General features: G+C 62.5%; 1 protein-coding gene across 1 annotated transcript in view; it reads right to left on the minus strand.

Annotated features, from left to right (window-relative positions):
• The window catches only part of LOC111149847 (MOB kinase activator 2), a 29,604-nt gene extending 19,231 nt beyond the window's left edge, over positions 1-10,373 (minus strand). The window contains exon 1 of the mRNA XM_022507152.1: positions 9,335-10,373. Coding sequence (XP_022362860.1) covers positions 9,335-9,423 — 89 coding nt within the window. The 5' untranslated portion in view covers positions 9,424-10,373. The remainder of the gene's footprint in view (positions 1-9,334) is intronic.
• Between the last annotated feature and the right edge of the window lie 3,210 nt (positions 10,374-13,583).

Below are 13,583 nucleotides of genomic sequence, written 5' to 3' on the forward strand. Positions count from 1 at the left end.
GCGAGGAGCAGGGCTGCGGCAGCCCGGAGGGGCGAGGAGCAGGGCTGCGGCAGCCCGGAGGGGCGAGGAGCAGGGCTGCGGCAGCCCGGAGGAAGGTCTCCCCAGAGCTGCCCTCGCCACGCCTCACCCAGCTCCAAGGGCCCTGCCGCGCCAGCAGCGGAGCAGCCGCAGACCGGAGCAAGCAGCGCGCTCTGGAAGGAGGACGGCGAGAGCCAGAGCTTTAGTCGCGCTCCCCGCCACAAATCTGACGCGCGCGCGCAGGCACGCACGCACAGGCACACGCACGCACGCACGTACGCATGCGCACAGCTACACGAAGAAGCAAAAGACGCTACCCGCACCCGGGAGAAATGAGAGTCGCGAGAAACAGACCCGGGCGCAAGGCGATGCTGCAAGCACCGAGGACTTTAGGCCACGAGACGATCCAGGGACCTCCGGGCGGTGACCACCAAGTGCGGGCGGAAATGACACAAACTAAGTTACCAAAACGGACAAAAGAACAAATAGGAAACCTGAATTTGTAATTAAAAACCTTCCTACAGGGGCGCCTGGGTGGCTCAGTGGGTTAAGACTCTGCCTTCGGCTCAGGTCATGGTCTCAGGGTCCTGGGATCAAGCCCCGCCTTGGGCTCTCTGCTCAGCGGGGAGCCTGCTGTCTCCTCTCTCTCTCTGCCTGCCTCTCTGCCTGCTTGTGATCTCCGTCTGTCAAATAAATAAATAAAATCTTAAAAAAAAAAAAACAAAACCTCCCTACAAGGAAATGCTAGAAGCAGGTGGCTTTGTGAGTGAATCCTACCAAATACACAGAGGAAGTAATACCGGGGGCGCCTGGGGAGCTCCGTCCGCTGAGCGTCGGACTCTTGCTTTAGGCTCAGGTCGTGATCTCGGGGTCGTGGGATCGAGTCCCATGTCGGGCTCTGCACTCAGTGGGAGTCTGCTTAAGGGTTTCTTCTCCCTCTGCCTCTCCCCACCCACCACCTGGGAAAGAAAGGGAGAAAACCATTCTTACACACACTTTCTCAGGACGCAGATGAGGAAACAGCGCCCAGTTGATCCAGTGCGGCGGAGGAAGAACATCACAAGGTAAGATGAATTACAGAATGTCCCGCGTGAACGCAGGTAAACTCCCTAAGAAAATACTAGCAGGTGCCTGGGGGGCTCAGTGGGTCGAGCCTCTGCCTTCAGCTCGGGTCATGATCTCAGGGTCCTGGGATCGAGCCCCACATTGGGCTCCCTGCTCAGCAGAAGCCTGCTTCCCCCTGCCCCACCTGCCTCTCTGCCTACTTGTGATCTGTCAAATAAATAAAAACTTAAAAAAAAAAAAAAAAAAGAAAATACTGGCAGAACAAATGCCCCAATGTAGAAAGGAGGAGCATCATAACCAGGAAAGCTTCGTCTCCGGAGTCTGAGCTCAGAGGGCACTTGAGAACCTGGGAATATAACCCACCACATTTCCAGACTAAAGGAGGAAGAGATGATTAGAAACAGGACGTGGCAAAATGTCCGTTTACACTCCCAGCAGAAAGGACTAGAAGGGACCTTCTCAACAGGAAAAGGGTGGCCAACAGCAGCAACGACGACGTCGCAAGTTAAGGGGCGCCTGGTGGCTCCGTGGGTTACGCGTCCGACTCTTGATCTCAGCTCAGGTTCTTGATCTCGGGACCGTGTGTGCAAGCCCCACGGGGCAAAGCCCAGCACACCAGCCAGCCCGGCCCCCGCCCCCTCCAGCCACCTCACGGAGAGTCTCCCACGCTCGGCCTCCTCCTGTCTCTTTCCCGTGCCCTAAGCTCGTCTGTTCCGTTTCTCGCGCTCCACACGAGTGAGCTCACACGATCGCGGTCTCTCTCTGACGGCCGTCCTTTCACGTAGCACACCCTCTGGTTCCATCGAGCCCCGGTTCGGGCTCTGTGTTCGGCTCGGAGTCCGCTCGTCCCTCTGCCTCCGCTGCTGCCCCCGCTCAGGGCCGTGTGCCTCCTGTCTCAGGCCAATCAATCAATCAATCAACAAGTAAAATCTTTGCTAAAAAAGCCTCTCGGGCTCCACACACGTCACCGTGAACGGCGAGTGGTCGTTCTTTCTGACGGCCAAGGGATGCCCCAGACATACGGACACACCCTGTCTGTACCCACTCGTCCGCAGAGACGGACGTGGACCATCTCCCTCGTCCGGCTGCTGTCGACAGCGCTGCTCGGAACGCTGGGGCGTGTGAGCCCCTCACGGCTTCTCTGTGTCATGCGGGGGAGTCCCCAGCGTGCGACCGCTGGGGCGGGGGCGGCTCCATGTCCCCTCCCCGAGGACCCTCCCCGCCGCATCCCCGCGTGGCTGCCCCAGCTCGCGTCCCACCCGCAGGGACGAGGGCTCCCCTTCATCCGCGTCCTCGCCAACACTGGCGTTTCCCAACTCGCTCTGGCCCTTCTGACAGGCGTCACGTGCCGTCGCGTCGCGGTTCCGATGCGTTTTCCGATGCTGAGTGAGGTTGAGCATCTTTTCCGTCTCTGTGGGCCGTCGGGGTGTCGTCTTGGAAGTGTCTGTTCGCGTCTCCTGCCCATTTCTTATCTGCATTGTCTGTTGTTTGAGGGCTGAGTTTGGTGAGTTCTTTACAGATTTTAGACGCTGACCCGTTGTCCGGTGCGCCACTTGCAGACACCGTCTCCCGCTCTGTAGACCACCTGTGGTCCCCGGCCACTCCTCTGCTGCGCAGAAGCTTTGCATCCTGACGTCTCAGGAGTTCAGTTTTGCTTCTGTTTCCCTGGCGTCTGGGGCCTCGTCCAGGAAGAAGCTGCTCGCGACCAAGAGGCCACGGAGGGAGGGCGCTGTGGTGTTCCTGCTAGGACTGTGATGGCTTCCTGTCCGCGTTTACGTCTTTCATCCAGTTTGTATTTAAAAGATCAACATTTCTAAACAATCTTCTTTTCTATTATTGCAAAAATACACATAAATGTACCATCTTCACCATCTCTGAGAGCACAGGTCAGATGCACTAAGCATGTTGTATAGCCGTCCTTACCAAGGGTCTCCAGAACTTTCCATCTTCCCAAACAGAAACTTTGTCCTCATGAAATATCACCCCCCAGCCCTTCCCCAGCCCCCACCATCCACTCTCTGTCCCCCTGATACACCGACCCCCATCCCTCCCCTGGCCCCTGGCACCACTGTCCACTCTCCGTCCCTGCGAATCTGGAGACTCTAGGGACCCCATCTGGGTGGGATGCTGCAGTATTTGTCCCTCTGTGTCATATTCACTCCGCATCACGTCCCCCAGGTCCATCAGCTGTGGCCGGTGTCAGCGTGTCCCTCCGTGGGACCGAGGGACAGGCTGGTGTGTGGACAGACCACGTGTATCCATCCACTCACCCGTCGATGGACGGGGGGGCTGCTCCCGTGTGTCAGCGGCTGTGAACATGGGTGTGCAGCGTCCACACACGTCCCTGCTTTCGATTCTCAGGGTACATAACTAGAAGAGGAATTGCCTGATCACACGGTCATTCCGTTCTCAATTTCTGGAGGAACCGCCACGCCGTTTCCCACAGCAGCTGCCCGGCTTCCATTCCCGCCGACTGTGCGGGATGCGGGGTCCACCCTGCACGTCCTCCCACACGCGGGGCTCCCGTTCCGTGCTCCTCTTGTGGGTATGGTTGGCGTGGAATGGGCAGGGGGGTGCGTATAGCTGAGAACAAGCTCTGTGGCGTGGAGATGCAGACGAAGGGGAGATCCTGAACAAGGATGTCAAATACCCGGAAGAACTCGTGGGTTCTCTACACTCACACCTTTTCTACCTCTGTCCACTGAGAAGACCAAGGGAACACGGCCAGCTCAGAAGTGAAGAGCCCGCCTGACGTGCAGGCTGCGGCCTCCACACATCGCCGCCCCTGCGGCAGCCGGGCGGGTTCCAGAATTCGGGTTCCAGGTGTGCACCCTGCTCTCTGGGGAAAGGACAGCAACGCCGTGTGAGGGCGGGAAGGTCATCATCACTGCGACTCAGAACTAGCCTGAAGACATTCCCTGGCCAAGGGCGGGGCAGTTTAAGGACCTAGGGAAGGACAACAAGCCCGTGGCTTGAAACACAGCGGTGCTCAGTCTTGATGCAACGGTACTTCCCACACAAACGCCTCACTGTTCGCCCCTGGACGCCAAGGTGGCGTAGAGTCCAATCCGCATGGGTACTCTGAGGGCCAGCCGACGAAAGGACAGAGGCGGCACGCGTCCTGCTCCTTCAGGGGCCCGGTTAGCTGGAAAGGGGCAGGTTTTCCTTCTGCGACTACTCCATCGACCACCGGGGACAGGAGGCTGCCGCATGGCCTTTGTAACGCCTAACAAAGGAGTGATTCTGGGCAGTGGTCGCGAGTCCCCAAGCAGGTCACAGACCGCCCGAGAGCACAAGCCTCCCACTGGAGGGACGCCGTCCCCGGCGAGGAGTCTTGCTCCCCGGATTAGAACTCCATCCAGCAGTGTCTCGGGACAGCTGACGACGGACAGGACACACAGGGGAACGTGCTACACTGTGCGCCGGCATGGCGGGGAACAGCACAGGAGCTGCTGGCTCTCCTCAGTGGGGCTGCGGCGGGAGAAGAGAAGGCGCAGGGCTTGCGGCCTGAGAGACTCGCTGAGTCAAGTCTGCAACCTAGTGAAAGGTGCTGTGCCAACGCCGCCCTCTGACAACGCAGTGCCTGCAGTGTCGCCACGCAAGGGCCGGCCGAATGGGACGCCGGCTTCTCTGGGCTGTGTTTGCGCTTTCTTGGGAGTTTATGATCATTTCAAAATACAAAACTGCAAAAGACAGAATTGTAGAGCCCGTCAGCGAACCACAACATGTGGACCTCCCTTGAATCCAAGCAGCGAAAGGAGTCGTAAGGACTAGAGAAACACGAACACTGACCGGGCTGGGTGATGTCGTGGCAAGGACTGCTGCTTCGACCTGCGAGCCGCTCTCTGCTCAGGGAGAAGTGGCCCTATCCTGTCAGGGCATCCGGAGTCGGCTTCCGAGTAGCCCAGATGATGGGGGAGGGAAGAGGACAAGCAGATTAAGGTCACACTGGTGTGAACACAGAAAGAGAGCCCAGGGCCCCTGGGTCCACTGAAACCTCGCCCTTAACTACACAGCCAGCGTCTGGACGTGAACTCTGCCTGCAGCCCAGACCCAGGCTCACCTGTGGACACGTGGGCTTGCGGCTTCCTTGATAGCACCCTTCCTCAGGGCACGGGGCTGCCCTAGAGCGGCTAAGGCGGCAAAGGCGTGACGACACGTATGATGGCACACATGGTGTCACAGAGCCCGTGTGAGTGTGACTTGTACGCAGCAGAGTCAGGCCCACAGGACACCCCTGGCTACGCAACGGAGGCAGTGCTCAGCCAGGTCAGGAGCACCACACTCTCGTCCCCAGTGACAGAAAGCATGTCCTCCTCCGTGCATCTCCACGGACGGCAAGGGGTCTGGCTCTGCACACGGGCCTTCCGAGGGGACCTGGGGCACACAGACGCACCCTAGGGTGAGGGTGCCCCCGGGCTCCTCCAGGCACGGTCTGCACTTGGCCAGCAGCACCACGGGCTTTCACAACAAACGGAAGGAGGCACTTGGCGGGGCACACGTGTACCTTTAGAGCGAAGTCTACGAACTAGCACAAGTGTCAGGACTTCTCCAGAACTACCGGGCGGCAGGGAGGGCTCTGCTGCTGAGACCATGTCCTGTCTCCTCACACCTAGGCCCGCCTCTGCTTGGCCTCGGGGGGTGGGGGGGGACTTCCACTCCTCCAGAGAAGGCACAAGGGAGACAAGCGCCCTCGGGAGCTGTCCCTCTCACCCGGGTGTGTCGCAGGTCTTCTCTTCGCGTGTGCTCCACCGGTGGCCCTGTGCTGTGGCAGGGTGGGAGCCCCACCGCCCCGGCAGGCCTGGTACTGTGTCAGCGGCTGGCCAGGGGGGTGTGGATGGAAGCTCCGTGGGGCCGCGGGAGCAGGCAGCGTGCACCCCACCTACACACGTCATGCCGAAGGAGCGAGCAGAAACAGGGCTTGCCCGACGTTAGGGCTGCCCTTCTCTGCCAACAAACGGGCCACCGCGTTCACACACCACAGAAAGCGAGCCGGGGGAATCAGCAGTTTCCAGCCTCGCTTGGCTTTGCTAAGTGTCAGAGAAGTGTGCACAGAAGAAGTTCAAAACAGAACTTCCAATCGGGGCGTTCACCGTGGTCAAGGTGGAGTAACAGGGACCGGATTTTACCTCCTGCTCGAAACAAGACATTAAATAACACATGGGACAGCTTTCAGGACCCGAGACGCCAGACGGCAAAGCACAGCGAGCCCGGGGTGGGAGCACACAAGGTCAGTCTGCACAATAGGGAGAAGCCCAGCGGGACCCTGAACTGACCAGTCTCCACCAGGAAGCCAGCGAGGCCAGAGCCGCCAGAGGCGGAGGCGCCAGGGCACCCTAAGAAGAGAGCTGCGCGGGTGTGCTGCGGGCCTCAGGGGGTCCTTGGCCAAGCACTGGCTGGGATGTGCGTGTGGGACGAACCACCTGGAAGGGGTAGAGGGACAGTCCTTGAGGTGCATGTGGTGCTGGAAGGACTCCCTCTGCCACTGGCCAGAGTGGAAAACCTAGAACCAAGGCGTCACGTGTAATACTCGAGAAGGTCTGCATTGCAGTGAGAAGAACCAGCGCCGCGCGGAAGAGCGCCGTAGCCCCGGGAAACCAACCACACAGATGAGAGCCGAAGGGGAGCAGCCACTTCCACAGCGAGTCCACGACACACGCCCGAGAGCAGCTACAAGCGTCCAAAAGCACGCAGCACCAGCAACGGCAGAGCTCGCACGCTGTCGCGTCCAGCCGGGACGCCGCGCCTTCACGGAGGAGGAGAACGCCGGCCAGGGTTAAGCGGTCAACTGAAAAGGACCCCAACGCGGCCGGACGACAGAATGGGAAGACGACAGGAGGGGGTCAGCACCGCAGTGTCCCCCACCTGCTCCAGACCCCGCAGGGACAATGAGCACGTCAGGGAGGCACAGGGAAGACTTGCTTTCAGACCCACGTTGACCTTCCGGATGCACCATCTACAGCGCTTGAGACGAAAAGCGCTCGGGGTGAGGTAAAGCCCACCCAAGGCGGCGGGAGCAGGGATGAAGGAACCCGAAGACGCAGCACTCGGGGCTCCCCCAAATGGAACCAGCGGGACTCCGAAGCGAGCGGCAGCCCCACCCCCGCGAGCCTGCGCCACCCGGCCGGCTGCTGCTCGTGGGACGCCCTCCTAAAGCACGTCTGGCAAGGGACCTACATCTAGAAGGTGTGATGCCCCCCATGACTGAACGAGACCAAATTCCGTAGAAAACAGGCAAACGGCCCGAGCAGACCCTCCTCACCGCGGAGCAGTCCGCACAAAAAAGGCGCGGGTGGCTGCTAGGCCCCGAAGAAAGGCGGCGTGAGACCCCACGAACCACGGCCTCGCCCCCTTAGAAGGGTGACCCCAGAGCCCACAGGCCCGGGCTGACGAGGGGCGGACTCCAGGGCTCTCACCTGTGGCCGGCAGCGGTACCGGCGGGCACGTCGCCGCACGACACGACCGACACATGTAACACACTCGTGCCGTCCAGCCCGGGCGCTGCGCTGAGGAGAAGGCGTGAGTCTGCGCCCTGCACACACACGTTCTGAGCTTCGTCCACAACAGCCAATGTGGGGAAGCAGCCCTCACAGCCCCCGGCCGGGGGACAGACGTCACGGCGCCGGCCCGGGGCCAGGGTCCTCAGGGGACATCTAAAGCAAGCGGGCCCAGGGCCAGGCGGCGTCAGTGCCTGTGATTCCTGCTCTGGCTCAGGCGCTGACTGTGACACGGACCCAGGCGCCCCCGCAGCTGCGTGCCGCCCCTGCCTCCATCAGGTGCTCAGCCAGGAGCCCGGCTCCTCTCCTGGCTCCTGCAGGTGGCCTCTGCCCCCAGCGTCTCACCAGGACCCCAAGCGCACCGCCACGCCGAGCCTGCAGCACGCAGATGTGCCTGGCACGGCAGCCGGACCCCAGCCGGTGCCTGTGCACGCTCACTGCTCCCTCCGTGACGGGGCACACGGGGTGGCCAAGACAGAACAGGGAGTGTCTGCAGACGCGGTGGACGCCAGGGGGCGGGAGGGTGCCGGGTGGGCGTGTGCACGGAGCACCAGTCTGCGCGGGGCTGCGCCGCGGGGCGTGGCTGGCTCTCCCCGCTCCCAGCACAACAGTGGGACGCAGGCTGCCTCCTGGTGCTCTGTCCGAGCCTGCGGAGCGCGCCTGGCACAGCAGGGGCACAGACACAGTATGTGCTGAGAGAGGCGGGCCGAAGAGCCCGTTGGTAAACAAGGAAGTGAGGACAGAAATTGGTCTTTCTGACGCAGTCCTCCTGGAGAAGACCCGCACCCCACCCGGGCTCTGCTGCCTGCCACCGGGAACCCCAATCCCCCCACTGCACACGGACACACGCATGTGCGTTCTGCTCGCCACCAGGCTGAGGCCCTGCAGGCCACCATGAGAGCCTGTCCCTTGCTGGACGTCACAGCCAGAAGCCTTGGGTGACCGCCACAGGGAGGAGGGCGGGACATTCAGCGCCGGGGGGTCCGGGACCAAGCAGCGGCCTCCTAGGGGTCCATCCGCACACCCCGTAGACTGCACAGCGACTTGGACGGGAGGCGTGTGTGCTGCTTCCCAGTGTGGGGCAGATGGCTTCAGCCCCAACCCCAACATGACGTGCAAGGTCCTGGGGACATCTGACCTTGAGGTGTGAACACTCCTGACGCTCTCTCCACGAGCCAACACCTACCACAGGCAGCGGACACGCGGCCAGGCCGAGGGCGCCCAAAGGCCGAGCAGCGTGTGACGGCGAGGAGGCTCCGGGCTTGCTGGGGTCCCCGGCTCCCACACACCCGCACGCAGCCGCAGGCCAGAGTACTGCTCCCCGGGAAGCGGGACCACCTCCTCAGGGAGCCTGTCCGAGGAGCGTGCACGGCTTCCAGGTGGTATGTGGGGGGGGGGACACGGCCCACGCGCACAGGCTCCCTGCATCCGGGCCCCGCGCTCACTCAACAAAGCGGCACCAGCGCCCGGTGGGGCTCTGAACACACGCGCGTCGATGCCAGCTTGCCGGGGGGAAGGGTCCGGGTGGGTGAGGGATGACGGAGGAGGAGTCGGGAGGGCCAGGAAAAGAAGCAGCCGTGCAGGAACAGCCCGTGCAGACGCTGGAAAGGAGTGTGCGGAGGAGAGACCCTACCCCCCAGGAGAGCCATGTGGAGAAGACGGAAGAGACGGGGCCAGCGAGGCTGAGGTCTGGGCTGTGCCTGAGGCATGTGGGAACCCCTGGAGGGTCGAAGAGCCGTGAGCAGAGGACTGACCTGTGCGGGCTGGGCTGGCAGGCGGCCGGGTCATGGTGACAGGATGAGAGGTAGGGGACAGGGGCTGTTCCGGACAGGAGCGGAGGCATGTGCAGGGCTCAGCTAACAGGGCTGCCCCCTGCTGCCACAGAGCTGCCCAGATGCCCTGGGTGACCCCCGATGCTTGCACTGTCACCTCAGGTGACGTCCGTCACTGTGTGGAGAACTGAACCCTTGGCCTGGTCCAGCGGCTCTGACAAGAGCCCTGTTCCACCCTGAAGACGGGGAGGCAGCAGCCCCCACCCCAGCCCCATCCAGGCACTGACCAGCTGAGTGATGTCCCCAGAGCTCGATGGCGTGCTTGGCCAGCAGCGCCTCGACATGCCCAGCACTTCGCGGTTCCAAAGGCGGCCGAGCCCCTCCATGGGTGGCCTGACCCCCTAGTGCAGGGTCCGTGCCCTGACAGCTCAGGCCACCCCGGCCAGGGGCCCCGAGCCACCAGAGCTGCCTCCCTGCTGTCCCACGGCTCTCTGCTCCCAAGTGAGTGCCGCACCCGGGTGAGCAGAGGCGGCACCCGAGAGCCTGGCCGGCGAGGACCTGGCCAGCATGTCGCAGACATTCCTCACACGCCTCGTGCCTGGAGGGAGCGCTCTCAGGAAGAAATCTAGAACGGCTGCCGCTGACCTGGGCTCCACAAGAAGGAAGCGCCTGCTGAGCAGAACTTTGGGACAGCCGGCTCTCCCCTGGTCCTCGGAGAGCCCGTAGGGAAGGTGGCAACTCCCAGGCAGAGGGCAGAGCTGAGAACTTCGGAAAACAAACGTCCTGCCTCGGACCTCGGTTCTAAGGACTGCAGAGGCCTTCGCACAGAACCACCGCACAGAGAGGTGCCCACGAGCAGGTCAGCAGCACAGGCTCCTCCCCAGCGTCCCCCAGAGCACAGACCAGGCCGGCAGGAGGGAGCAGGATTCTGAGAAGAGCCGGCCCCTGAGAGCGGCTCCTTGGACATCCTCTCCCACTGCCGCAGACCTGGGGCCCTGCTGCCTTCTCAGTAAACAAGGCAGACGCGCTCTTCAGCTCGGGCGCCGGCATCGTGGGTGAGAACCTTTCCAGCACCAACAGTCAAGCTGGAGCGCCCAAACCTCCCCAGAGGCCCGGAAGGCCGGAGACAGGTCGACGGTTGTTTTAAATCCAGATCAGCGGGCGTAATGCTGGCTCCCAGACGGAGCCCCGGCAAAGCAGCGGAATGCCCCCATGCCAGAACTCTCCGGACGGCGCCCCACATGCGCGATCTCAGCAGGCCCTCCTCACCCAGCCAGGTGACCAGAGCGGACACTCTCATACCCCTTTCGCGTCCAGAAAACCGACGACGACGAAAAGCCATCAGACCCCTTAAAGACACACAAGGCAGACGCCAGGTGCACCAAAGCCAACGTGTTTCCGCAGACCCCCAGGCGAGCGGACCAAGAAAGCCGCCAGTCCACCCACGCCCACTGCTTTTCCCCGCCTGAGCCAAGCATCTGGACCGTCCGGCCCGCACACGGCCTCCTCCAGGGGCCACACGTTGCAAAGCCGAGTGTGTGTATACGTTTGCGTATGCATGCACAGGTGTGTGCGCTTGCGACTGTGCGTACGCATGGGCTGTGTGTGTGTGTGTGAGTGCGTGAGTGGTGTGTGTACGTGTGTATGAACGTGAGCGTGTGCAGCCGTGTGCGTGTGAGTGCATGTGAGTCGCGTGTGTGCGTGTCTGTGTAAGTTGCGTGTGCACATGTAGGTGAGTACACGTGTGCGTGCGTGTGCATGCATCGACCACTCGGCAACTGTGCTCCTTTCTTCCTAAGGCTCATCCCCTCACCTCCACAGCCCGTGCCCCCTGCACTGCGGGGCCACGCCAGCCCCGACCACACTGTGAGAGCAGGAGCTCAGGACCACCTCGGGGCTACTGCCCGCCTGCCCTCCCTCAACTCTTTCTCCTGACCTTTCGGGCTCTCACTCGTCAGCCCTGAGAGACGCCTCCCCCACCAGCACACTCAGCCCCCACTGCTCTCGCTCTCCGCTAGCACACACAGCCTGGCACCTGGCTTACTGGTCACGCGCCCCGCGGCCACACCGGGACCCACGTCGGGAAAGCAGGGTGTCCGGATTTGTGAGTGGCCGTGTGCCGCACCCAGAGCGCGGCGAGGACCTTCCCCACTTCTCCCGTGAACTGTTTCAGTGGCTGTGACTCATCTTATCTTCCCAGGGAGCTCTTCACACAACCTGCAGACAGAGGCCGATGGCGGACGCAGCTCTGGCACCAGACGTGCTCCTGACGGCCCTCCAGCTGTGTGGAGGGTCACTGCACGCTAACCTCACCCTCTGTCGCCGCGCCTGGCGTTTCTGTCCGGCTGGCACCAGAAGCATACAATTTCCCAAACACCAGAGGAGCTCTGATGTCTGGGCAAAGCTCAGGGGACCAGCGACCAGGCTCCCGGTGGCTCAAGGGTTTCCACTGGGGACGGATCCACGTCCAAAAAGGGTGCAAAGAACAGTTTCAGGGAACGGATCCATAAAGCCTAAAAGCACATGCAGGGAAACGGCTGGTGTCAGAACTCCTCTCCTCGCCTCCCGGCTCCGCCGCGTGCACAGCTGCCAGCTTGAGAAGGACACAGAGACAGACGGGTGCTCGTGCCCACCCTGGATCACTGCCTGCCTGACCCCGGCCCCCCAGGAGCTCACATGACATACAAGCAAGGCGCCTTCGCCAGCCCGGAAAGTCTTCTGGAAAACAGCAGGAGCAAGACCTCAGTGTCCCACGTGCAAAGGCCAGCTGCTGACGGCGGTCCACGGAAGACAGTGACCGATGAGCTGGACGTCACCAAAAGAGAGGCTGAGCGCTGCCGGCGGAGCGGATGGCGCGGGCACCTCCGGACCAACACAGTCCTCCCAGCTCACGCGTGCACCACCCGTGCGCCCCAGGAGGTCTCCTGCCTCTGCAGGACAGACGGAGACAGGTCCGGGGCAGTTCACGGCAGCACTGTGGGAAGCAACCCGAGCGCCAGGCGGCAGGCGGCTAAGCAACTGTCTTGTCTGCAGAAGGGGTGCCGGCTCAGCCAGGACAAGGAACTGAGTACAGCTCACACAACCTGGACGGACCTCAGAGCACCCGTGCCGTGTCAGGGCAGAGCCCACGTGACAGTCTGTGCTCCTGGGGCACGAACCCCAGCAAGCACAAAACAACCGTGCTGGGGAGAAGGGCAGTGGTGGCCAAGGGTGTGGGACCCGGGAACATCGAATGTTCTGGACCGTCACTCTGGGGGGGTCTGACAGCTGCATACGTCTGCTAGAACCCATCAAAGTGCACACTGTAGACCGGCGAATCTTGATGAGGGTGAGCACGTGCCCATCACGCTCATCGCAGACGCGCAGAAAACATCCCGTGCCACCAAGGAAGCAGGAGCTCCCACCTGGGACACCAACCGTGAGTCCCACAGACACAGGGGAGACCGCAGGGAGCCACGCCCCGAAGAGGGGGCAGCGCTGTGGGGTCACGGACAGCCGGTGCACAACCTAGAGTCGGAGGGGCGGACGGGAAGGGCTGCGAGGGCCTCTGCGTGCTGCCCCTTTCCGGCCCCAGGACACTGTGGGTGGCCGTGTGCTCCGCTCATCTGAAAGCGGCCTGCAGGCGCACTCGGAACCGCACTGGCCCCGCGCGCTCTGTTGTGACCAACCATTCACACGGAGCGTCCGTGACACTCTGTCTGCACACGGGGCGGCGGCTCCATCTTCTCAGCCCCGTTCTGTGCAACCCCGCACAAGCACCTGAGCTTCTGCCCATGGAAGGGAAGGTCGCACTCGCCCAGCTGACAGGCTTGTAGAGAAGCCGCCAGCCGGCCGGACCCCCGCGAGACCCCTCCCCTGGGCCGCACCCAGGGGCCCAGCAGCCCCCGTGGGCACACACAGCCAGGCAGGGCCCACCCACTGCATCAGGCTCCTCCCCTGGAACGTACGCGAACCTTCCGTGGCAGGGAGGCTTCTGCCCCCCTCATGGAAGCAGCTAGGGAGGGTCCTGAAGAATGCTCCCTCTGGTCTTTCGGACAGCGGATGTCGTGGCAGTCACCACCCACGTGGGGTCACAGAGCTAGAGTCGCCGCACAACTAAAAGCAGGCTGGCACCCAGCAGCGAGCACTCAGGGAGCCTCGTCAGCAGTGGGAGTGGCAGGACTGACACAGCAGAGGAAGGGCTTTGGGTCGGGAGGTGGTGACTGGGTGCGGGGCAGGTTTTCTGTGGCCA

Source organism: Enhydra lutris, unplaced genomic scaffold (assembly GCF_002288905.1).
Source record: "Enhydra lutris kenyoni isolate GAN:26980312 unplaced genomic scaffold, ASM228890v2 scaffoldscaffold22, whole genome shotgun sequence".
NCBI classification, from domain to species: Eukaryota; Metazoa; Chordata; class Mammalia; order Carnivora; family Mustelidae; genus Enhydra; species Enhydra lutris.